The sequence below is a fragment of the Labrus bergylta genome, chromosome 8 (assembly GCF_963930695.1).
Source record: "Labrus bergylta chromosome 8, fLabBer1.1, whole genome shotgun sequence".
In the NCBI taxonomy this organism is placed as follows: Eukaryota; Metazoa; Chordata; class Actinopteri; order Labriformes; family Labridae; genus Labrus; species Labrus bergylta.
Window position 1 is genome coordinate 30,998,705 of NC_089202.1, and position 25,038 is coordinate 31,023,742.

General features: G+C 45.4%; 1 protein-coding gene and 1 long non-coding RNA gene across 4 annotated transcripts in view; one reads left to right on the plus strand and one right to left on the minus strand.

The window, feature by feature from the left end:
• col6a4a (collagen, type VI, alpha 4a) overlaps window positions 1–25,038 on the plus strand; it is a 62,413-nt gene that overhangs the window by 25,237 nt on the left and 12,138 nt on the right. For 2 of the 3 annotated variants that reach the window (XM_065957572.1, XM_065957573.1), the window contains exons 4-25: window positions 509–1,120; window positions 1,599–2,186; window positions 2,941–3,513; window positions 3,983–4,603; window positions 4,749–5,309; window positions 6,468–7,025; window positions 8,143–9,297; window positions 9,513–9,865; window positions 10,596–10,674; window positions 10,834–10,979; window positions 14,871–14,963; window positions 15,702–15,755; window positions 16,215–16,286; window positions 16,397–16,423; window positions 16,570–16,614; window positions 17,508–17,561; window positions 17,835–17,897; window positions 21,063–21,128; window positions 21,732–21,785; window positions 22,291–22,326; window positions 22,456–22,518; window positions 22,612–22,674. In XM_065957572.1, the coding sequence (XP_065813644.1) occupies window positions 509–1,120; window positions 1,599–2,186; window positions 2,941–3,513; window positions 3,983–4,603; window positions 4,749–5,309; window positions 6,468–7,025; window positions 8,143–9,297; window positions 9,513–9,865; window positions 10,596–10,674; window positions 10,834–10,979; window positions 14,871–14,963; window positions 15,702–15,755; window positions 16,215–16,286; window positions 16,397–16,423; window positions 16,570–16,614; window positions 17,508–17,561; window positions 17,835–17,897; window positions 21,063–21,128; window positions 21,732–21,785; window positions 22,291–22,326; window positions 22,456–22,518; window positions 22,612–22,674 (5,936 nt within the window). The remainder of the gene's footprint in view (window positions 1–508; window positions 1,121–1,598; window positions 2,187–2,940; window positions 3,514–3,982; window positions 4,604–4,748; window positions 5,310–6,467; window positions 7,026–8,142; window positions 9,298–9,512; window positions 9,866–10,595; window positions 10,675–10,833; window positions 10,980–14,870; window positions 14,964–15,701; window positions 15,756–16,214; window positions 16,287–16,396; window positions 16,424–16,569; window positions 16,615–17,507; window positions 17,562–17,834; window positions 17,898–21,062; window positions 21,129–21,731; window positions 21,786–22,290; window positions 22,327–22,455; window positions 22,519–22,611; window positions 22,675–25,038) is intronic. The other variant, XM_065957574.1, reaches the window with a different exon arrangement.
• Window positions 18,646–19,711, minus strand: LOC110003777 (uncharacterized). Its single transcript, XR_002278925.3, has 2 exons — window positions 18,924–19,711; window positions 18,646–18,837 (listed from the first exon to the last, which is right to left on the minus strand). It is a non-coding gene; the product is annotated as an uncharacterized lncRNA (long non-coding RNA).

Here is a 25,038-nt window from a genome sequence, read left to right on the forward strand (position 1 = left end):
TGCTTTGAGTTGGTGCCAGAATTGATATGAATCATTTGGACAACATTTTGAGAAAGTGATCTTTATGCAGCAGGGCGCAATCATGTAAGGTCTGAAATGTTTACGGTCAAAGGCCTTGAACAGATTTCAAACACCGCACAGTGAGAAAGAGGAATCGAAGGAAAGGTGCGATTGGATCACAGTTCCTTCCACCTTTTGTTTGCTGCTTCAGATCACTCTGAAATGAATGAACACTTCATGTTTGCAACACCACTTTGTCCTGCTCACATCACACTTTTGCATCCACCTGAAGGTAAGTGCTTTCAGGACCGATTCCTGCTCCTATGCAGAAACTCTTCACAACCACAACAAGCTGCTCATTTGTTTCACAACGCTCAAGCAAACCACCACTTCTGTCACGCTATCAACACTGACTGACACGCTTTCAAGCCTTGGTGGAAGCCCCTGTGGCAGCCTGTGACTTCTTATCTGCGAGGCCTCCCCATGACTTGATCACCTCCCCCCTTAGTCTGCACTCAAGAGGCTGTTGCTGACATCGTCTTCATGGTGGACGGATCATGGAGCATCGGTAACGAGAACTTCGAGCAGATCCGTCAGTTTCTCTACACGCTGGTCAACAGCTTCGACATCGGGCCTGAGCATGTCCGCATCGGGCTGGTCCAATACAGCAGCTCCCCACGGACAGAGTTCCTGCTCAACACCCATCAGAACAAGGAGGACATCCTGCAGTACATCAGCAAGTTGCCATACATGGGGGGCGGCACGCAGACAGGACAAGGCTTGGACTTCATGCTGAAGAAGCACTTTGTGCAGGCGGCAGGGAGCCGGGTGCGTCAGCATGTGCCGCAGATTGCTGTGGTCATCACTGATGGAAAGTCCCAAGACAGCGTGGAGGTCCATGCCCAGAATCTGAAGAGACAGGGAATCGTTCTCTATGCCATTGGTATTAAAGATGCAGATGAAGACCAGCTGAGGGAGATCGCGAATGAGCCGCACAGTCAGCACGTCTACAGCGTGTCTAATTTTGCGGCTCTGCAGGGAATCTCTCAGAGCATCATCCAGACACTTTGCACAACAGTAGACGAAGTCAAACGACGACAACTCCTGCAGTTGTCTAAAGGTAAAATGTTTCAAAGCATGTAGCTGAGAATGACTTTTTGTTTTTCTTACCTCGAGGCTGTGACGGGATCATCTTCTCTCTTCATTTAAGTCATTTAAATGTGAAATAAATCCCCTAAACAAGAAAAGCTCGTTCCATCAGCCGAGAGGGATAAGTTAAAAAAGTTTGAGTTGAGCATGATCCTAGTCAGGATCCAGTTTGAGTTTTGTACTCTGATATTCTTCACATCGATTCTTTATCACATAAACGAGGTTTGTCCAGATGAGGAGTTACTTTAGGGCACCTCACTATCCCTGTTAGATGTTCTTGTTGCCATGGAGCTTCTGATGAGTCTGATCATTTAGACATGTAGGAATGGGAACATAAATGCACTACACCATCATCATTTAATAACCGGACAGCTTGTTATAGCTAAACTAACACACAGATGTTACACTTTCTTCGGTTTGTTGCTGACTTTTTTTTCCTTCTTGTCCAGAGTGTTCTCAAGCCACCGTGGCCGACATCGTCTTCCTGGTCGATGGCTCCTCCAGCATCGGCATCAGCAACTTTCAGGAGATGAGGCAGTTCCTCCGAAGCGTCATCACAGGCCTCGACATCGGCCCTGACAAAGTCCGGGTGGGCTTGGCTCAGTACAGCGATGAACCGTACAAAGAGTTCCTTCTGAAGGATCACATGGACAAGGATTCCCTGTTGGCTGAGGTGGACACATTCCAGTACCGAACAGGAGGCACGGAAACAGGGAAGGCCATGACGTTCCTCCTGAAGGAGTACTTCACTCAAGAGGCGGGGAGTAGAGCCAAAGACCGGGTGCCTCAGATCGCTGTGGTCATCACTGATGGGGACTCTGCAGACGATGTGATACTGCCCGCACAGGAGCTGAGGCAGCGCAACGTCATCATTTTTGGTATCGGGGTGGGACAGTTCAACCTGAAGGAGCTGGGGTCCATCGCGAATCTGCCTTCAGATCGCTACCTGTTCACCATCGACAGCTACCAGGCCCTGCAGAGGCTCACTGACGGCCTGCTGAAAACTGTGTGCACCTCTGTGGAGGACCAGCGGCAAGGTGAGTCAAACTGACAAAACACTCTGTCTGATTTCATCAGCGGTTCTCAAACTCTTTCTGGAGTGCCCCGCTTTGCAGAATATTTATTTTTTTGTTCCATTGGTAAAACAGGTATCGATATAGTTTGATTTTTATTATTATATCAAAGTTTAAAATTCAGGCATTGTGACAATCCTACCTTTAAATTTACCTCCTCAGTCGTAAAGCCGACCCTCTATTAAGACTTGAATATTCGGGCCCAGCTGAGATAACACTGATGACATCATGATGACATCATCAGGGCTAATCCTTGCAGACTTAACAAAGCTCCTTCAGCAGCATTAAGTACTTTACCGGCTTGCTTTCACAGGCCAAGTAGGACTTCTCCTGAGTTAGTGTGTTCGACTGACAGAGAGCTCTCGTGTAGCTGGAGTTAGACGTCACCTTGAAATGGAGCTCAGGTTATTCAATTAATGTACCGTTTCCTTAGAAAGCGTATCTTTTTCCACATTACATTACACACACTTGAAGTCTGCAGAAATAATACTCCCTGGTTCCAGTGAAGTCGGAGGTCAGCTGGCGATGATGCATTGTTGGCTTGAATAAAGAACAGTTAAGAAAGAGAAAGGGTTTGGGAAAAAAGGGAGAAACTGTTTTTAAATCCCTGTTTCTCAAGTTTAGTGTGGGAGCTCATTGAGAAACCAAAATAAAATGTGTGTTTCACTTTCGTTTAACCATACCAGCAGATCTTCTTACTTTGTCTGTCTTCTTTCAGCCTTGGCAGAGAAGTATGCAGACATCTTCTTCCTGGTCGACAGCGGCTTGTCATCAGCAGAGTTCCAGCAGGTCAGGACTGTCATCACCCGACTGGTCAATCAGATGGACTTCGGAGCGTCCTCTTACCGCCTGGGATTGGCTCAGTACGGGCAGGACGTCAAGGTGGAGTTTTTCCTCAACACTCTCCAAACCAAGGAGGCGACCCAGGCGGCTCTGAGGCGTTTCCGCCAACGCAAAATACAAGTCGGCGAACGTCGTAGATTAGGCTACGCTCTTCAGAACGCAACCACCAACTTATTCACCATGAAGGCGGGGGGCCGCGCGAACTTCGGCGCCAGACAGTTCCTGGTGGTTCTGAGTGGAAAAGACTCAGATGATCCAGTGTACAGGGAGTCCCGTCTGATCAAATCTTCAGGAGTGACCGTGGTGGGGTTCAGCCTTGGCGCTTCCATGACTGAGATGCGTCTCATAGCGACTTCACCATATGCATTCCCAGCCATCAGTCAGACGGCCGTACCCGAGCTGAGGGCCATTTTTGAGAGAGAAGAAGAGGAGCCGGTTCTTACTGGAGGTAAATAAACCCTTTCACTTACACTTTTTGTATCATCACTTCTATCAACGTCCTCATTCAGAGTCAGTGTCACTCCAAATCTTGCCGTTAAATTCAGTCTCAGAAATGTGAGCTGCTTCAGACTAGACCTCTTTGAAGGTCCAAAGTTAGACTGGAACCCTGAGGGAACCCAGAAGTTTGTTTTCAGATCCAATCGGACCCTAAACATTTTTTAATAGCGCACCCTCTTCCCCCGAAATGTACCAACTCAGCCTCAGTGCACACCTGTCAGGAGAGAGGGATCCAGAACATGATGGGTCCATGAATAAAAGTGTTTAAATGAAAGCAGATAATTAACGTTTTAACGGATTGACTGATTAACAGACGTGTGCTCTGCTCTAACCCTAACCCTAACAGATAGTCCTTTTTTAAAATTAGCTAATCTAACGGAAGCCTAAAATGACTTTACTGATATCTCCCTTCCCTACAGATTGCAAAGCAGCCAAACTGGCCGACATCGTGTTCATCATCGATGAGTCTGGAAGCATCGGGACGCCAAATTTCCAGCTGGTTCGTGCTTTCCTTCACTCCATCGTGAGCGGCCTGGACGTCGGCCCGAAGAGAGTCCGAGTGGGCATCATGAGTTTCGCCGACAGACCCTCAGCGCTTGTTCACCTCAACACCTTCAATGACAAGAACGATCTGCTCAAGTTCATCAAGATCCTGCCTTACCACGGAGGAGGTACCAACACCAGAGATGCCTTAGAGTACGCCCGCAAGAGCGTTTTCATCAAAGAGAAAGGAAGCAGGAAGGACAAGGGCGTCCAGCAGGTGGCGGTGGTGATCACTGATGGGGAATCCCAGTACAACGTTAGCAAGGCAGCATATGAATTACGACGTGAGGGCATCACCGTTTACGCAGTTGGAGTCAAAGGTGCAAACGAGGACGAGCTGAAACAGATGGCGTCGTATCCCACACACAAGCACACGTTTGTGGTGGACGACTTCACGAAACTGAAGACGCTGGAGCAGACCCTGCAGAAGAGCATGTGTGTGAACATCATCAAGCAAGCAGTCTCAGTCAACACAAGACAAAAGGGCATCAAAGAAGGTGTGAACCAAACTCTCTTTAATATTTAGCACAGAGTAGAGTGACTGTGTCCCAGCCTATAACGTTTTATAAATCAGTGTTCAGGTCGAGTAAAGTTGATGTCTTTAGAAAATAATTCACACTGTTATGTTTTTCCCTTCTCCAGGCTGCTCACAAACGGATGAAGCGGACTTCTTCTTCCTGATCGATCACTCAGGGAGCATCTACCCGACCGACTTCAGTGACATGAAGAAGTTCATCATCGAGTTTCTGCACACTTTCCGTATCGGGCTCGAACACGTTCGCATGGGGGTCGCAAAATACGCAGACGCACCAAACTTAGAGTTTGATCTGACCGCACACTCGGACACCAAGGCCCTGGAGGACGCCGTGTTGAAAATCCAACAAAAAGGAGGCGGCACTGAGACAGGAAGAGCGCTGAACTTCATGGGCCCATACTTTGAACGAGCAGAGGCCTCTCGAGGTCACAAAGTCTCAGAGTACCTGATTGTGATCACTGATGGTAAATCATCCGATGAGGTCAAGATTCCTGCAGAAAAGCTGCGGGCACAGGGGGTCAAGGTGTACGCCATCGGGGTGAAAAACGCAGACCAAGAAGAGCTGAGAGAGATCTCCGGAGACCCCGCAAGGATGTTCTTTGTCAACAACTTTGATGCTCTGAAACCCATCAAGGACAACATCGTCACAGACATCTGTTCTCCGGGCGGTAAGAAGACTGCACTAAAGTTTAAAATGTGTGTATCGCTGTCTGCAGGTGACAGTGAGGCAGGTGTGATAGAGATGATAGACGAGGCGGTGAAGGCAACAAGTTCTACAAAACAAAGATCTTTGACTGCATGTGTATATTCAAAGGATCAGGATTTATTTGTGGTTTGTGGTCGACACTATGAGGAGCGATCCCAGTAGAGATCGCTTCAGTCAGTAGCAATTAAACAGGCTGCTAAGTCTGCAATGTTTTCTACTGTAGACGAATCCGTCTGATCAAAGTGTCTCCTCTCAAATTTTTTGTCTTTGTCCCTGACAGGCTCAGATAGTTATTTTAAGAGTCTGACAGCATTCGAGAGAGGATCCATACAGAGAGAGACCTTTTTGTTACGGAGGAAGATGATTTAAAAAATCAGAAACAGCCGTTACATCACTCAAAACAGACACCAGACTGTAACATAACGTTGCAGTACACGGGAGTTGCTGGTTTATGGCTGCTTCGATCAGTTAGTTGACCCGCGTTACTGTGCGACGTTGGTCTATCAGTTTCTGATAGATGATAAATGCCTCTGGGAATATTTGTCAGTATTTCTCGGTCAGCGTTTAGTGGTGTTGTACTTACTCTCTGATGTACGTCGCTTTCGATAAAAGCGTCTACTAAGTGAATTGTGACTTCTTGGTATGACTTTCTTTAGCGTGCTTCTAGGTCGATAGCATTTCATTGGAGCGCCCCTTTGTCTGTTTAGCCCCCTCAGCAGTAAACTACAACTTATTCAGCAGCTTCACTCTTGCTCACTTCAGCAGTATGAGCCCGAAAAAGAAACACATTTTTCACAAGGTAGTAGGTGAAAGTAGATCTACCTGTTTGTTGTTGTCCACACAGACCTTATTTCCTGCATACATCAAAAACCTGCTGATTCGTATTTGCTCAGTGCAACTCGGACTACAAATCCACCAAGAGCCAGTACAGTTCACATACTGAAGATCCAGAATCTTCAGTATGAAGATGAAGAACTTTTATGTAGAACTTATGTGTCAATGCATCATAGCAAGCTACATCAGAGTAGCATACGTCCCTCTGATTGGCTCATCAGTTTAAAATAAAAGATGCTGCCACACACTCACACACACTAACATGTCTGCGCTGCTCTGTTCACAGCTTGCAAAGACCAACCTGGCGACCTCATCTTCTTGATTGACAGCTCTGGGAGCATTGAATACGACGACTACCAGAAAATGAAAGACTTCATGAAATCTGTCATCGGTAAGTCCATCATTGGGCAGAACGACGTGCATGTGGGTGTCATGCAGTTCAGCGACCGACAAACGATGGAGTTCCCCCTCAACTCCTTCTACTCCCAGGATGAGATGTTGCAAGCCATCGGTGACATGATCCAGTTTGGTGGGGGCACGCTCACAGGTGAAGCTATCACTGCAGTGTCGCAGTACTTTGACGTAGCTCGAGGAGGGCGGCCCAACCTGAAGCAGAGGCTGGTGGTGATCACAGACGGCGAGGCTCAGGATGAGGTGGCAGGCCCTGCCGCCAGTCTGAGGGCTAATGGAGTGCTGGTCTACGCCATTGGAGTGGTGGACGCCAACACCACCCAGCTGCTGGAGATCAGCGGGACACCAGACAGGATGTACTCCGAGAGGGACTTTGACGCCCTGAAGGACCTGGAGAGTGAGGTGGCTCTGGAGCTGTGTGAGCCGGACAGAGGTGAGAGCGGACTGAGACTTTAACTCTTTGATGCATGCTGTAATCCAAGTACAGACACAACAAGTCGATTTAAAGTTATCAGTCAGTCACCACAATAACCAAGAAAAAGTAAAAACAAAGTAAAGAATCATGTCCTGGCATCAGCTGCAGCTCTAGACCCGACAATGAGTGTCAGATTTGTTTCTCCTCCGCCACTGATGCTGACAAAGTACATATCAGAAATCTGCCCCCTTCTTGGTTTTCATTGGTTTAAAAGGGAAAAGTGACATTAATGAGTGTGGCGTTTTTTCAACTGAGAGCTCTGTGAGTGCAGAAAAAAAAACAGCTGACACTGAGGGCCTGGTTGTTTGAAATGTTTAAGGTCACTATTATTCTGGTTGTTCAAAGAAAAACTAGATGACATTACTCTGATCCAGATGCAGACATTTAAAGGTTTTTAATTATGATGCCAAAGGGTGTATACATTTTGCCACTCCACTCTGATCCTGTATTTGATTATGCCTATAAACCCCTCTATTTCAGCCCTGTTAAGAACAGGCTGTTTCTGTGTCTGTACCTTTAAATATGTAAATGAGCTGTGTCTGACCACGCCCCCTCTCTGGAAGGGCTTGGGTGTACTTTGTCTTTCTCGCTCCAAGTCCTATTGTTTACGGTGAGAAGGCAGACTCAGAGGGCAGAACAAACACCTAGCTGTGGGAGTGTCACCCACCTGGGGGAGGGGCTACTGCCCTTTGTGATGTCATGAAGGGAAAATCTCCAAACGGCCTGTTTGAGCACACATTTTCTGAAAAGTGGAGCAGGCAGAAGACGGAGAGGATGGACTTTTCTCATCATTGGGGGTTTTGTAGACCAGAGACACATATTAATGTTAGAGAAACATGGAGAAGTGAATTTGGCATTTTGGCATTATGCCTATAGTCTATATACTGCAGAGTGAATTAAAAAAAACTAACAATAACAGAATGGATTTAAATACACCAACAATGTTCTATTTCCTGAAATAATATGAAATGAATATGGACGTTTATTAGTCATTTAACCAGATTTGTTCTCAATCATTTCTTCGATATTTCCCTCTGATCCCATTTCTTTCATGTTCTTTTTTATTTCCGACCAGATTGTAAGAAGACGGAGAGGGCGGACATCATCTTCCTGGTGGACGGCTCCACCAGCATCGACCTGATCAAGTTTCGAAGCATGCAGAAGTTCATGGAGTCCATGGTGAAACAGACCACAGTGGGCAAAAACCTGACTCGCTTTGGAGTCATCCTCTACTCCACCAACCCAAAGTCTAACTTCACCCTGAAGGAGTACGAAACCAAACGAGACATTCTCAAAGCCATCTCACAGCTCAAAAACCCGTATGGAGACACGTACACCGGCAAGGCTCTGGGGTACGCTCTGGACTATTTTAAAGCTGAACACGGCGGTCGGGCTGATCTCAATGTGCCGCAGATTCTGTTGGTGATCACAGATGGGGATGCAACGGACCGTAACAATTTAGTTGCTCCATCCGTGGCGCTGAAAAACAACAAGATCAACGTGATCAGTATCGGCGTGGAAGGAGCCAACAGGACGCAGCTGGAGATCATGGCCGGGCACGACAAGTCCAAAGTCTTCCACGTGGAGAACTTTGACGCCCTGGAGGGTCTGTACAAGAACATCACTCAGGAGCTCTGCGACGTCACCAATGTGTGTGAAAAACAGAGGGCTGACCTGGTCTTCCTCATCGATTACTCCGGCAGCATCCAACAACAGGACTACACCATCATGAAGAACTTCACCACAGAGGTGATCAGCAGCTTCAAAATCAGCGATGATTTGGTGCGTGTGGGATGTGCTCAGTTCAGCAGTGAGTTTAAGGACGAGTTTTACCTGAACCAGTGGAACACTTTGGAGACTGCGAGTAAACACATCCAGAAGATGATTCAGTCCGGCGGAGGCACCAACATTGGCAAAGCTCTGGACGCCATCAGGGAGTACTTTGAGGCTTCTCGTGGGAGCCGCAGATCGGAAGGGATATCCCAGAATCTGGTGCTGATCACAGACGGTGAATCTCAGGACGACGTGGAGGACGCGGCCAACCGTCTCAGGGATCTGGGGATCGAGGTGTTTGCCATCGGCATCGGAAACGTCCACGATCTGGAGCTCCTGCAGATCACCGGCACACCTGAGAGGCTGTTCACCGTGCAGAACTTTGGCAGCTTGGAGAACATCAAGAAAAAGGTCGTGAGCACAATCTGCAAATCCAAACCTCCCAAAGAACAATCCAGTGAGTAAAGAGTTCTGTTGCCTTCAGGCTCACTGTCCAGTAATGGCTTTGTTCACGCTGGCATCACTCAGGACCTCATTATCAGAGAGCTTCTCTTTGGCGCTTACCTTCTTACAGCACTGCTGTTTCCCTAAGTTGTGACTGTTCTGTTCTGTTTAAAATTGCTTTGTGTGGTTAATATTTGCTGTGACAAAGCACGTTTCTCTTTACTACAGGCTGCAGCATCGACATAGTGATGGGGTTTGACATCTCCAAAACAGACCGTGCTCCAGGTGAGCTGCTGTTCAGCGGACACACAAAGCTGCAGAGCTTCCTGACTGACATAGCCCACTATGTTTCCTCCGTGCCCGGCCTGTGCTGCGTCGGCCCCGCTCCCGTAAGGACCAACATTGCCTACCACTTGGCGAATCGAGTCGGGCAAACCCTGTACAGCACAAACGTCGAGCCCTACAGCGAAAACGTGGTGGACAAAGTCAAAGCTCTGGCTCTGGAGCCGACATACTTCACCTCTGCCATGCTGAGATCATTCGGGGAGAAGATGAAAACAGAGTCTGGAGCTGGAGTGAAGGTGAGTCCAAGACAAATCATGGAAGTCATACAGCCCAGATATTCTCTGTTGTGTTGAAATCCAGATAAAGACACGTTTGTGTAGTGAGTGTTTTCCTACAGAATCAAACCAGGTCCAAATAAGTTTTTTCCCTCTAAATTTGGGTTTAGGAGGACACAGCATTCTCACTCTCTTCATAACTCCACCAGTTACTCCTCCTCTTCTTCAGTTTAAATAAGTCTCAGAGATCCTCAAAACATGTGTGTGAAGTTTCTTGTTCTAAATCCACTCTGATCCTGTATTTGATCATGTCTATAAACCCCTCTATTTCAGCCCTGCTCAGAACAGACTGTTTCTGTGTCTGTAGCTTTAAATATGTAAATGAGCTGTGTCTGACCACGCCCCCTCTCTGGAAGGGCTTGGGTGTACTTTGTCTTTCTCGCTCCATGTCCTATTGTTTACGGTGAGAAGGCAGACTCAGAGGGCAGAACAAACACCTAGCTGTGGGAGTGTCACCCACCTGGGGGAGGGGCTACTGCCCTTTGTGATGTCATGAAGGGAAAATCTACAAACGGTCTGTTTGAGCACACATTAGGGACACGTATTAGAGTTAGAGAAAAATGGTGAAGCGGATTTTGCATCATGTGACCTCCAAGTGATAATCAGAATATTTTGCAGACAGAAAATGTCATTCACAAGTGACAGACTTCAAAGTATAATTTGGTTCAATTATGATTTCCCTCCTCCACAGGTTGTGGTGATTTTCTCGGACGGACTCGATGAAGACGTGATGAAACTGGAGTATGAGTCCGAGCAGCTGAGAAAGTCGGGTAATAAAACTGACATGAAGGTTTATTGAATCAAACAGGGCTGATATTTAAACCTCTGCTGTGCGTTAAAATAAAATTGCGAAAATGTTGGAAAAAAAGTTATTTTCAGCTAGTACACAATCATGGCTCTTTTCTTCTTCTGTTGTATTTATTCTGCAGGTGTCAGCGCTCTGCTGGTGGTAGCTCTGGAGGGAGTGCGTGATGCCACCCAGCTACAGATGGTCGAGTTCGGTCGAGGATTCGGATACAAGCTTCCTCTGACCATCGGCATGCCGAGTGTCGGCAGCACCATCCTCAAACAGATCGTAAGTTCTTTACATCTCAGCATCACATTCCTGCATGTTTTGAAAAGCGTCAGGTGGCGTGCAGCAGCTGGTAGAGGCAGCTGCTTGTGGTCATGATGGCTAGGTCGACCATACATCCTGATTTAACTGGGACCAATTTTCTTTATATCTTTTAATTTTTCTTTAATATCTATAAACAGTAATGTGTCCTGGTTTTAACCAACTAAAACAATACACCTTGCTAACAACACTGATTTGTCTGTAAATATGTCAATCAACATCGTTACCAAGGCTGCTGCTGTTTTAACCAATAGAGAAACATCACTGATGCACCACTTGTCAAAGGTCAACACTGACTCGTCTGTACATGTGTCAATCAATGTCATGGTTGTGACTGTTGCTTATATGGCCTAGCATATCATGCTAACAGGTCCTGCTGCGTTAGGTCAGGTAGGCGAGCTGTCATGCTGAACAGGAAGTCAGCGTTTTCCAAAGAGCTCCAGGAGAGTTACAGCTTCCTTCCAAAAGTACCAGCCAATGAGTATGCTGCGTTTTGCACAAACTGCAAGTGTCTAAAAACACACAAAGCCAAATTAAAACAAGGGAACACAAACGGTGGGTACAGGCTGGAAGTTTTTAACACTTACAACCTACTACGATGAGGCTAACGCTGCTGACTTTACCTACCACCTTTGTGATCGGTGCAGGCCACCGATCTGTGGATCAATAACTGTGTTTACACTCAAATCTCGATTCTGAGGTTATATGGTCAACTGAATCTAGAACTTGCACCAGATACATGTGCAATGCATGACAGCTCCATTGCGACTCCGTGCTCCGTCGTCCATCAGCACCCACAGGCTGCATGCTCAGAGCCTGACAGCTGGAGTCACATGACAAAGGAGTTCCCGCGGTAACTACAGATTTACTCGCGCCAGATAATACTATGTGTGTGGTATAAAACCCAAACCGTCAAAACAGAGCACTTTATTCTGAAAATAAACCCGATGTTTTTATGTAGTTTCTGTGTCTGACTTCCCGTCCCGCTCGATCTGCTCTGTGGTAAATTGATGCGCCCTGCTCCGGCATCTGGCCGTATTAGAGGCCTTGTGTATCTGCTGCAGAGGACTCTAGACTGACGGGGCTCAGATGCAGCGCAGCGGAGCCAGAGGACGCACACACACTGAGTGAAGTGAAAAACTATCAGCTCTGCTGCCATAATGGTGCAGAGTCAGACCGAACATGCATCTGGTGGAATTTAGCCGTAATGATGGCGCTTCTCTCATCATGTTATACTGGTAACTTATGAGATGAAAAAAAAGTATTAAAAGAGCGTCTTATGTTCTGGATGTTGACGGTCGGTTTCTGTTCTAAACTGTTCAGTGTGTCAACACCACAGTGACAGTCAAAGTTTGTTTGTTGAATATAGCTAGGGTTAGGGTTAGACGGTCTTCAGCTTAACGAGAATCAGACGAACTCATTTGTAGAGAAAATTTCTTCCTGTTCTGGCGTGTCAGTTAGCAGGAACAGAAACCAGCGGACGGCCTCGGGGGGAAGTGTTGGTCGTCAGAAAATATGCTGATTACCAAGCATGCCGAGGAACAACCACGAGCAAAGAAATAGCAGAAGAAAAATCCACTTAACTTGAGTGGTTTTATGTTTGTCTTCTGTTAACACTTGTTTACAGAGAGAAAAGAATTGTGAACTTATTTTTAATTCTGAATTATTAAAAGTTTGAATGAAGGAACCAAAACTGATGCACATCAAACCAATCGCCCTTCGGGGACAAATAAAGTTGAAGTTGAGTTAATATGTTGAATGTTTGCATTAAAATATCTAAATTAATTAAAAAGGGACTAAATCTACATTGCATTTTTTGTTGATTACTCACATTACCTCAAATATTTCCAACAGTAATCAAAGCCAGAGAATGTCTTACCAGGTTGCCGCCATGACAGACATGGCATGTTTATCGTTGCCGTGGAAACACCGTACATTACGTCAAAGACCGCTGCATGAGGAAGCGCGAGCTGCTGCTGAAAGCTGCCGTTCTGTCGCTGTTTGAGCTGCTGTGATAAAAACGTCATGTAAATTATACTCCGATACATTAGCTCGTCTGTAAACATATTCTCTCACTCAGGCCGGTTTCACCCGGTCGTCATGACTACGGTCAACTCGGAGAGCCCCCTGGTGGTGAAATTTACACACTGTGCCTGCAGAAAGCAGGGCAATGGTCACAGTCACAGTGATAGCTGATTGGGGAGACGTCTACACTTCCAACGGGTCCAAAGAGTACTTCCTGTTCCACTATATGCATTAATATATCTATCAGTCTCAATCATTTATCCACAAGCTCAATTATTCCTCATACAGAGTCTATGTGAGCTTTAAACTAGCTTATAACATTAACATGAATTAGCATTTGTGGAAAAGATAACTTTCAAAATAAGACTGCAAAATACAAAATTCCTTGACAGATGGTTTCCATGGCAACACGTGATGGAGGATGTTTAGATACAGGTTGGCAAGGGAAAATGTGGTGATATCTTAATTTAATAAAATATATAATGAAAAGGGGATGTATGTAAACATTATTTTGGTTGCAAAAAGTAAATCATGGTTATGTCATTGTAAAGTAAATCATGGTTATGTCATTGTAAAGTAAATCATGGTTATGTCATTGTAAAGTAAATCATGGTTATGTCATTGTAAAGTAAATCATGGTTATGTCATTGGTGATGTGTGTGTCACTTTTTTGTTTTGGTCTGTTTTGTTTTGGGTTTGTGTGTTTACTACTCTGCATCCCCTCCACCTTTCTGATTGGACTGAATGATTTGTAACTACCAATAATTTTAACAAAAACAAACGATAGACAGTTTAACAGTCTCTGAGCTGACCATGCTGCTCCTGTGTATGCTACAACCAAACCTGTTTGAATTTCAATGAACTTTATTTACACCTTGACAAAGATTTATTAGTCTGCAAATAGCGTCGCTTTTTAACAATTATGAAGTGTTTTATTTTTAAAAGAATTAAATAAACTCATGTTAACATTTATCTCTTTTTAAATCTCCCTCTCTCTCTCTCCCTCTCTCTCTCTCTCCCTCTCTCTCGCTCTCATCTGTCTCTCTCTCTCTATCTCTCTGTCTCTCTCTCTCTCTCTCTCTCTCTTCTCTGTCTCTCTCTCTCTCTCTCTCTCTCTCTCTGTCTCTCTCTGTCTCTCTCTCTCTCTGTCTCTCTCTCTCTCTCTCTCTCTCTCTCTCTCTCTGTCTCTCTCTCTCTCTCTGTCTCTTCTCTCTTCTCTCTCTCTCTGTCTCTGTCTCTCTCTGTCTCTCTCTCGCTCTCTCTCTCTCTGTCTCTCTCTCGCTCTCTCTCTCTCTCTCCTCTCTCTCTCTCTCCTCTCTCTTGGCTCTCTCTGTCTCTCTCTCTCTATCTCTCTGTCTGTCTCTCTCTCTCTCTCTCTCTCTGTCTCTCTCTCTCTCTCTCTTTCTCTCTCTCTCTCTCTCTGTCTCTCTCTCTCTCTCTCTCTGTCTCTCTCTCTCTCTGTCTCTCTCTCTCTCTCTCTCCCTCTGTCTCTCTCCCCCCCTCTCTCTCTCTCTCTCTCTCTCTCTCTGTCTCTCTCTCTCTGTCTCTCTCTCTCTCTCTCTCTCCCTCTGTCTCTCTCCCCCTCTCTCTCTCTCTCTCTCTCTCTCCCTCTCTCTATCTCTCTGTCTCTCTCTCCCTCTCTCTCTCTCTCTGTCTGTCTCTCTCTGTCTCTCTCCCTCTCTCTCTCTCTCTGTCTGTCTCTCTCTCTCTCTCTCTCTCTCTCTCTCTGTCTCTCTCTCTCTCTCTCTCTCTCTCTCTCTCTGTCTCTCTCTCTCTCTCTCTCTCTCTCTCTCTCTGTCCTCTCTCTCTCTCTCTCTCTCTCTGCAGGACTCGGTGTCTGACAGAGAGTGCTGCAACGTCATGTGCAAATGTTCGGGGCACGAAGGCATCCGAGGCTCTCGGGGCCTCCCGGGGTCAAAGGTGACTGAAACACACACACCTTTTAAACTTTAAAACATGATGTCAAGGTCGTTTAGAGAAGACGTGTCAGCTTGAGAACAAGCAGACACATGCAGTGATCTCATAGAGTTAACAGCGGACCTGCTTCTAAAGGAGAAGTCGTTTCGTTTTCACGCATTCCAAGGTCAATGTGATGTGTATTGGAAACACATGGAGAGGCTCTTATTCTGAAGGCTCCTCCTCCATCAGTTAATGCACCAATCAAACCTTTCATGAGCAGAAAGGAAGTTAGTCACCTTAAAGGGACAGAAGATCTCATAACATACCGTAACATTTTCATAACAGAATGTTTCAGCCCTGCTCAGAACAGGCTGTTTCTGTGTCTGTAGCTTTAAATATGTAAATGAGCTGTGTTTGACCACACCCCCTCTCTGGAAGGACTTGGGTGTACTCGGTGCTTTCTCGCTCCATGTCCTATTGTTTACGGTGAGAAGGCAGACTCAGAATGTGACCTTGAAAGGGACCTGACACAGATCATCCTGCAGGAGCAGCGTACCTGAAAATCCTTTTTCCCCGTTTCAAGACTTTGCACTTTGGGAACAGATAATAACAACACATTTTGTGACTAAGTCACAGAGCATTTTTTTTTCTTCACATGAATACAATTACACATGTATGAGAGAGGTAAAACGTACTGTTAGCTTCACGCAGTTTGAGTGTTATTTTAATACTTCTTTTTTTACCTGTTTAAATCTTCAGGGTGTGTCTGGACAAAAAGGCTTCCCGGGTTTCCCAGGAGACGAGGGCGTGGCTGTAAGTGCTTCTTCATATTCGACTTGCTGATGACATGTTGTTCCTGACTGACGTTTATATAAAGTTTGATGTGCTTGATAAATCCGTAGGAACTTCCTTTTTCGTGAATACATAAACATCTGCTGCAGGAACAGTGTGTTGGTTTTCTACGTTCAACTTGACGCTCTCTGTAACTTTACTTTTGAGGACGATGTGAAGGACATCAGGAAGAGCCTGAGGAGCTCTCAGCTGCTCCAACAGTCAGGACTAGCTTTACTTCATGAAGGTCTTTACTCCGGAAAATGTTTATTTGACTATTTCTGTTAAGCTCCCAGGAGACATCATTTGAACTAACCCCTCAGAGACTTGGGACAGAGACTTGGACTTGCATGAAGTGACAGAGAAACGATACAGCCTGAACATCTGTGTGTGTGTGTGTGTGGAAGCTGCATCTCAGCTCGCTCTGTGTGTGTGTTTCAGGGGGAGCGAGGCGGTTCTGGACCGAGTGGACCTCAGGGTGTTCAGGGCTGCTCGGGGCTCAGAGGACTAAAGGTTAAACACACAAACTCCTGAACGCCGTTTGTTGATAGTGATTTTTCACACTGTTTAGAGGACGGTGCATATTTACATGTTGATGATGTATGTGTGTGTGACTCCCGCAGGGCTACAGAGGGATCCGAGGCAACAGGGTGAGTGAGTCAGACCAGCTGGAATCTTCTCGAGTCCATTAAAGCAGGAAGTCATGTGACTTTCTGCATGTTCAGAGGAATGTTTGCATAAACATTAAAGTGCAGATAGACTCAAATTAAGACGTGATTCTCTTCTGACTCTGCAGGGCGAAAACGGAGAGGACGGGCTGAACGGAGTCAACGGAGAACAGGTACCGACTTCTGCACCAAAAACACAAACAGACCAGATCATTTGGATTTTATTTTTTGGATATACTTCATTAAGAGTGGAAACTCTGGTTTCCACTCTTATTTTTATAGGGACATGCTTCTCACACACACACACAGGCCTGAATCACACACGTTTTCTGATTTGGTTGTGAAACTCTAGAAAGCTTTACAGTTCCTTTAAAACTCTTCCATCACTCTCAAAGTCTTAAAGAAGTCAAATGTGAACACAAAGACAAGAAACACATCAGATTTAAAAGCTGCTGGAGGATCCACATGATCACGTCTCGCTGTGCTCTCTCGCAAACAACGCAAATTTACTGTGCTCACACAGCAAAGGATGATGGTCTGTGTAGTTCTTACATCCCTCTGCTTGACTCCACAGCAGCTGAAACAAAACTGCACTTTTTTTCCCCCGTTAGATCGATCATAATATACCGTCACAGGTCACACAAGACTCTCTTGATTTGGGGACATTAACGAGAACTTTACATCCCAGTCGTAGTTTAGTTGAGTCTGCACATCCCCGAGTTTAGAGCGACAAACAGGAGCTGCAACATGCCGTTTAGGCTCACTCTGAATGCTGCTAAGAAGCAAAAATGTAAACATATCCAGTCCCCATGGAAACGCCATCCATCACGTTTACATCCCAAACAGTTGTGTGACTCTCCTCAATAAGAAGAGCCATTGTTCAGTTCATTCTCTGCCCTGCGGTCTCAGCAGAGAGGTGTGGACTCCCTGACCTCCTTTTCTTTAACTAATGAGGGGAGACGATGCCCCTAGAGGATCTCTGTTCTTGATTTCATTCTGGAGGAAATGAGCGGGCGTGTTCAGGAAGCGTCTGATTGGAGGGATTTTCTCATTCTGTGTTTTGCAGGGAGTGACAGGACAAGACGGAGGTCGAGGAGAGAGAGGGAACCCCGGAAACCCGGTAAGTTATGAACCTCTGATTTCTCTTCTCTCACGACACAAAACTTTGTCTTCAACTGTCGTTCATACTCTGTCTGTGTGTGTGTCTGTCTGTCTGTGTGTGTGTCTGTCTGTGTGTCTGTGTGTGTGTGTCTGTGTGTCTGTGTGTGTCTGTGTGTGTGTGTCTGCACATTTATCTGTCATGTTAATCAGAGGCGGACTCTTTATTGAAGCTTCGAGGCGTTGACCTCTGACCTCCAGCTGGTTGATTGACAGGTTGAACTCTTGTCCTCAGGGCATCCCAGGTATCAGAGGGGAGGCGGGGCTTAAGGGACAGCGAGGACTGAGAGGAGATCCGGTAAGTTTTCTCTCTTTCTCTTTTAAAAAAAAAAAATTCTGTCTGTAGAAAAAAGACATTTAAAAAAACATAAATCTGAATAGAAAGCTAAAACACAGAAGCTGTTCCTCATCAGCCTTCTTCTAAAAACATGCAACACTGAAAATGTCTTAAAAACATCAGGACAAGCCGCCCCTGAGCTGCTCCTGACAGTGAGGGACTAAAGACTCTCTGATCTGTTGCTGCAGATTTACAAAAATAGTTCTGCTAAAATCAAATTCTGCACGTACACAAGAAAGCAGCTCGACCACAACGTTCCTGGACTTCTGATATCCTGGAGGAGGATGTTTTTAAAGGGTTGAATATCGACCCTGGAGTCTGAATTCCAAGCTCATATCTTAGCTGGACACAAATGTTAGATCCTGGAATGGAAAACCTCTGATTAGATTAACTCCTGAAATATTTCAGGATTTGTGGATTGAAGATGTTGATATTTAACAGATCAGAGTAGAAAGAAGACAAGCTGTAAAGACATGAGACCTCGTAGGAGACTTTGCAGCTCAGCGGCAGCATGTTGAGGCCCCTTGTGGGCGGTTCAACGATGTGATGCTGACAGAGAATTACAGCGATCCTGTCTTGATGAAACAAATGCGTGAATAATCCTCTAGATCAGGGGTGTCCAAAGTGCGGCCCGAGGGCCATTTGCGGCCCTTGAGGGGATTCTTTGCAGCCCATGACTTCAAATGAAGAATCAGAAGATTCAGAGGGGTTGATTGGTAATGAGGTTTATTGTGGCAAATGGAGATGAAGATGGGTTGAAGATTCTGGAGGTTAGCAGAGTGAAGGGGACGAAGGCTGACCAGACCAGAGGAGGGGTGTGAGTGTGGCTGATTGGTTTTGAGTCCAGAGAGCAGGTGGAGGCAGGTGGGTGAGCAGGAAGGCAGGTGGGTGAACGGTGATCCTGAAGCAAAGGAACAAACAGGGTGGGATCAAGATTCATTTCAAAGGTTTTTTCAAAATGGTAATTTAGCCGGAGCCGTAGTCTACCACAGTAGTCGATACAACGATCTGGTGATGAGTGGATGGAGAGCCGGGGTATATATACTGCTGAGTTGATGAGGAGATGGAGAGCCGGGGTATATAGACTGCTGAGTTGATGAGGAGATGGAGAGCCGGGGTATATATACTGCTGAGTTGATGAGGAAATGGAGAGCCGGGGTATATATACTGCTGAGTTGATGAGGAGATGGAGAGCCGGGGTATATATACTGCTGAGTTGATGAGTGGATGGAGAGCCGGGGTATATATACTGCTGAGTTGATGAGGAGATGGAGAGCCGGGGTATATATACTGCTGAGTTGATGAGTGGATGGAGAGCCGGGGTATATATACTGCTGAGTTGATGAGGAGATGGAGAGCCAGGGTATATATACTGCTGAGTTGATGAGGAGATGGAGAGCCGGGGTATATAGACTGCTGAGTTGATGAGTGGATGGAGAGCTGGTGTGCAGGTGAGAGCAGGTGAAAGGAATGAACCTCAATCAGGAGGGAGCCAGAGTGAGAGAGCCATGACACTTTGATTAAGATCGGCACATTATCTTGTTTTTCTTTTTCATGTTAACAAGGAACAATATTTCTAAAATAGAAAATGTTCAGTAACATGTATGTTGTTGTTTTTTTAAATCTACAGCTTTTACTATTTTCCACATTTTTTTGTAAACTATGAAAAAAAAACAAATGCAAAGCGGACTGTTGTTTAACCATTTAATGACCTGAGCTAAATGCAGAAAGCTTTTCTAAAAACATGAACCACGTTACAGGTTTGATTCTGAGAAGAAAACAAATAAAGTAGAACGAAGAAATCAAAATGTTTGATTTCCTTTTATTAAAGGGTTTCTTTAGCGAGCCTTTTGATTCTGATCTACAACTATATTTTAAAAAACAAAACCTGTGGCCCGCGAGTGATTCTAACACGACAATTTTGGCCGGCAAGAAACAAAGTTTGGACACCACTGCTCTAGATGATAACAAGACGAGCAGAACAAAGTGTTTCTGTACGGATCGTGTTCTTCTCCTGTGAACCCAAACTGACCCCAGAAGGGCGGGGCGCTCGCCAGAGGATGGCGTAAAAACTGTGGCGCTGACAGACGATGTGGAAATTGTGGATTAGAATAACAATGTGAGCCTGTCAGCTTCAGTGAACCATCGTGGGTTATGTTGAAGACATTACAGCCGGTTTACCTGCTGAAGAAATCTACTGAAGCAATTTTTGTTTGACCTTTAACCCCAAAACATTGAGAAATCAGACCCATGTTTAACACTCCAACTCTCCTTTGAAACTGCAAGAAACCAGATTCAGAGTTCTTGTGTCCCACAAGGGGAAATGTGCGTTGCAACATGAGCACACAGAAGACAAGAAACACAAGGACAACATCTCCATGAAACATAAACCAAAACTAATTTAAAAACTCAGACAACACAGCAAAATATAAAACCAAATAAAAACAGCACAATAAAATCAGTCAAGAGCCCCGACCAGAATGAACATTCAAGTTATTAAAGAGCAAAGTGGAGGTGTGCTAATGTGCAGTTCAAGTGCACTTGGTAAAAATGAGACCTGGAGTCTTTTAGTCTTCCTCACAGGAGCTCTAAAACGACGACCTGAGGGTCAAAGGTCAAACTCACTGTGAAGTGGGTGATCTGGGGTCACATGTATGGCTCTAGCTTTCCTCAGGACCGGCTCATTATACCTGACACCTCCCTGAGATTCTGCTGCTTGTTTTTACAAGTCTCCCAAGTCTGTTCTTGTTTGAGTTCAGGCTTCCATACCATGCAGCGATGCAAACATTTAAAACAGATTCAATAAAACTTTTATAAAACAGAGTCATCATCTCCGTAGAAACATTAAAAGAGTTCAACAGTCTTTGCTGAACCTTTCTTGGAGGTCGACATGATTTTCAAAACATAACCAGGTGAGAGTGAGCGGGTGGTGAGGCGGAGAGTCCTGCAGGTTTCAGACAAAACCTTTTTCTTTATGAAACGTTACAAACAGACTTTAGAGCCATCCTCTCTGCTGTCACATCACAGACTCTCAGAGATCATCAGTGATGATCTAAACACAGCTGCAGCACAGCTGGACGCTCCACAGGAAACTAAACACTGCTGTCTTTATGTTTCTTCTGACAGGGTGAACCGGGTGCTGATAACACCGCTCCAGGACCCAAAGGAGACGCCGGGAACGCAGGACTGCCGGTAAGAAACGGTAGCACAGACGGACTGAAGTCAGGTTAGCAGGTTAAAGTCTGGATCCTTCATCAGGTTTAAGTTCAGGATTTGATCTTCGTAAGAGTTTGAATCTCTTGGATCCACTTTAGAAAAACACTTCTTCATCACTGTGCTGAGTTTTGTTCTTGATCTCTGTGACAGCGGTGGTTTGTTTTATCGCTTTTATAATCCTAATGTGATGATGGAATCTCAGCTGTCCCTTCAGCCCCGCCTCCCCCAATAAAATCATTTGCTATACGTCCAGGGCGTAGAGAAGAATGGATAAAGGGTTTCTCTCCGACTCACGCTGAAAACTGTAATTGTATGAAAAATAGAAAATGATTTATTTAGTGTGAATGCTATAGTTTATACTTTGAAAAATGAATAAATACCTAAATAAAACAACTTTGTAGACTAAAAATGTAAAACCAACACAGGTTTGGCCAATGGGCGCAGGTCGTATTGAACTTTTGACCTTACTTCTCTCCACTTCCTCCTGTTAGCCAATCGTATGTACCGTTAGCAAACTCAATGTGAATGTTGCTCCTAAATCTTCTCCTTTAATAACACGTGATGTGTTTAAATCCTCAGGGACCTCCAGGACAAGATGGACGGCCCGGTGAGAGTGGAATCAACGGAAACATGGTGAGATTATTTCACCTTCATGTTCTCACTCATATCAGGTCTGTACTTCAGATCAGGTCAAGGTTCAATTCTGATTTTTTTTATATGCTTCTGCTTACTTCAACATCTTGCTTAGTTACCGTCACTAAGCAGTAATTAGGAGGTAATTGAGAGCACCTCTTAGGGATCTATTAGCTCCAGAATGTGGTCATGTAGAATAAGGTGAGTGCTTGATAATGAGTAATTAGCAGCCAGTATGCTAGTTCTTAGCATTAGCATTGTCAGTGTTTGTTGAGCTGATATCAGTGGATTTATTCCAGACAGTCTGAGGCTGCAGAGACGCTGCAGAGACGCTGCAGAGACGCTGCAGAGACGCTGCAGAGCGAGGAGGAGGCTGTGGCTTCTGACACACGATGCCTCGTTCACTGTCAGCACTGAGCAGACTCTGCTGTTGGAGTGTCATGAGTAAACTCCTCTGAGTCATGGACGACACATTCAATCTGTGCTTTGGTTTTTTTCTGCTCAGGGTCCAAATGGAAGGAGAGGCTCGCCCGGTCAGAAGGTAGGAGGGGAGAGATAGTCAGAGCATGATCAGAGCTGTGACAGACCGGTTTATATACTGAACTGTGTGTGTGTGTGTGTGTGTGTGTGTGTGTGTGTGTGTGTGTGTGTGTGTGTGTGTGTCCTGCAGGGTGCACCTGGAAAGCCAGGAGAAGCAGGCAGCCAAGGCAGCCCCGGAGCTTCAGGTCCACAGGTGAGTGATGGAGTCTGGACGCCGTCAGCAGAGAGATGACATCACATGGTCATTCATACCCTCACAAATCTTTCCTCCACGTCGTCTCTGCAGGGTCCCAGAGGAGTCCGAGGACCACCCGGACCCATAGGCCTGTCCGGCCTGCCTGGACCTCAGGTCAGTACTTCACCTCAATGTTACTCATCCTCCAGATCGAAACACAACTTCAGCTGAAGCATCGTTTCACGGGTCATACTTTTTTTCATTTATTTTATTTTTAGTATTTTCAATTTTATTTATTTATCTTTTTTTAATTCTTATCGGTGTGCATTAGTCTCTCAATGATTTTATAAACTACTTTTTCGTCAATAACTTTTCTGCACTTTGAACTGCAATTTAATTTGTCTGAAAGGTGTTGTACAAATAAAGTTTTGATTGATTGATTTACGATCATTGATTGGTGGAAAAGCAGCAGCTGCCATCGACAGTCTCACTGCTGTCACTCTGATTGTCGGACGCGGATTGCAGCGCAGGTTATCTCTCAGGAACTAGTGTGGTGAAATGGTTTTAAAACCAACGGTACACCGGGGCAAAAGTCAATATTTAGAGGAAACAGGAAATCACCGGGAGAGAGGAGGGAGAGTGACAGAGAGTCTGAAAAGAGTGTGATGGAACACGATGAAGCTAACAGATTAGCCTTTTGCTAAATCTGCTGATCAATGCCGACATGCGCAGACGTGTGAGCTGAGTAACATGTTGCTCTTGCTGCGAGTTAGCACAGAGTAGTGATGTCAATAAAGACGAGAGCGAGACCCAGTGGTGGTTCTAGACCAGTTTTACTGAGGGGGCCAAACTGGGGCCAGTTGTTCTGTCAGAGGGGAACATTAAACCAGGAGAAACATAGATGATCAATAATCAAAAAAGATGATCGCTTTAAAAAATATATAAATATTTTATGCCAAATAACAGCACACATCTTTAAATACCATGATTTATATTTGTTTCAGTAACAGAATTTAATACTAGATTGTTGAGTCAAATACAGTGTATGTGTTATGAGCCACAGGGGGGGCCAAGCTCAGTGTTACAGGTGGACTGGCCCCTGTTGGCCCCTGTTGGCCCCTGTTGGCCCCTGTTGGCCCAAAAGGGGGGTCAGGTTTTTATCACCTGCTCGCCCGTCTGCAGGGCCGCAGGTTTCGTGTTGGTTTCATTCAGCGGTTGTTATCTTCGACGCCTTAATCGCTGCGTGACATAAATCGTGAACTCTGACAGACGACGTCTGGATCTCATCTGGTTTTCTGCTCCAGTCAGCAGACTCTTCATCTCACGAAAACAATCCAAACATGCAGCTCAGATTGATGAAGCAGACAGAAACAGATCCTTGTTGTTGTTGGATGATTTTAGAACATCATTCGAGGTCGTGATCGTAGCTTCAGGTCACACAGAAGTGTGTTTTATAGATCCGCTCTGCCTGCAGATCATCTTTATTTATGATCGCTGTGTGGAGCTCGTTAAATTAATCTAACCACAGATAACTCCTCGGAGATCAATCTTCCCAAACACTAAGAGGGGGAAATAAAAATGTGTCGCCGGGCAGACTTATGGTTTCTCGTTGGGGCGGCTGGAACCGATCCCAGCTGTCGTTGGGCGAGAGGCGGGGTTACACCCTGGACTGATCACCTGTCAATCACAGGGCTAGCAGCAGAGGATGATGCTAGATGAAAGTGAAAACCTCAGAGTCAGGATAAATGTGTCTCTTTGTGTTTACGTCTCTGAAAGCTGAACAAACCTGATGTTTGTCTCTGAGTTCAGCTCCACATGAACAAACATCATCAATCCTCCTCCACTGACAGCAGCGAGAGGTTCCTCATGAAAACACTCCAAGATTCAATCACATGTGGATCATTTTCCACATCAGGAGAGAAATTTCACTCTGAATGTGCAAACATGAACTCCATGATTCAACGGTTTGCTTAAAGGCTTTATATGTGTGTTTTTTGATCCAGCAGATGTCGCCCTTGAGCACCAGCATGAAACCAAAACAACTGGCGCTGCATTGTTGTGTTAGCATGCTAATGCTAGCGATCTTTATTCTGCTGGTATCTTCACACTGCATGTAAATTTACCTGAAATGAGCGTGATCTAGAAACACAGTTAAGCAGTGAGTACAGTATGTTATTCTTCTTTTCTCTAGTCCCTCAATTAAACAACTTTTATACACGAGGGGAGGAGTCAGCCGGCCGTCCGGACGATGTAAACAAAGTGAAGATAGGACTCTGAAAACTCTGAAAACATCACAGACAGTGGGACTCGGGTGTTACACCCATTGTAGACAGTCATGACTCACAGAGTTATTTTCAGAGGAGATACTTGATTTATATTATATTTAAGTGTGAACAATCACAGATAAAGACTTTAAATAAGCGCGCCCACACACACACACACACACACACACACAGACACACACACAGACACACACACACACACACACACACACACACACACAGAGACACACACACACAGACACACACACACACACAC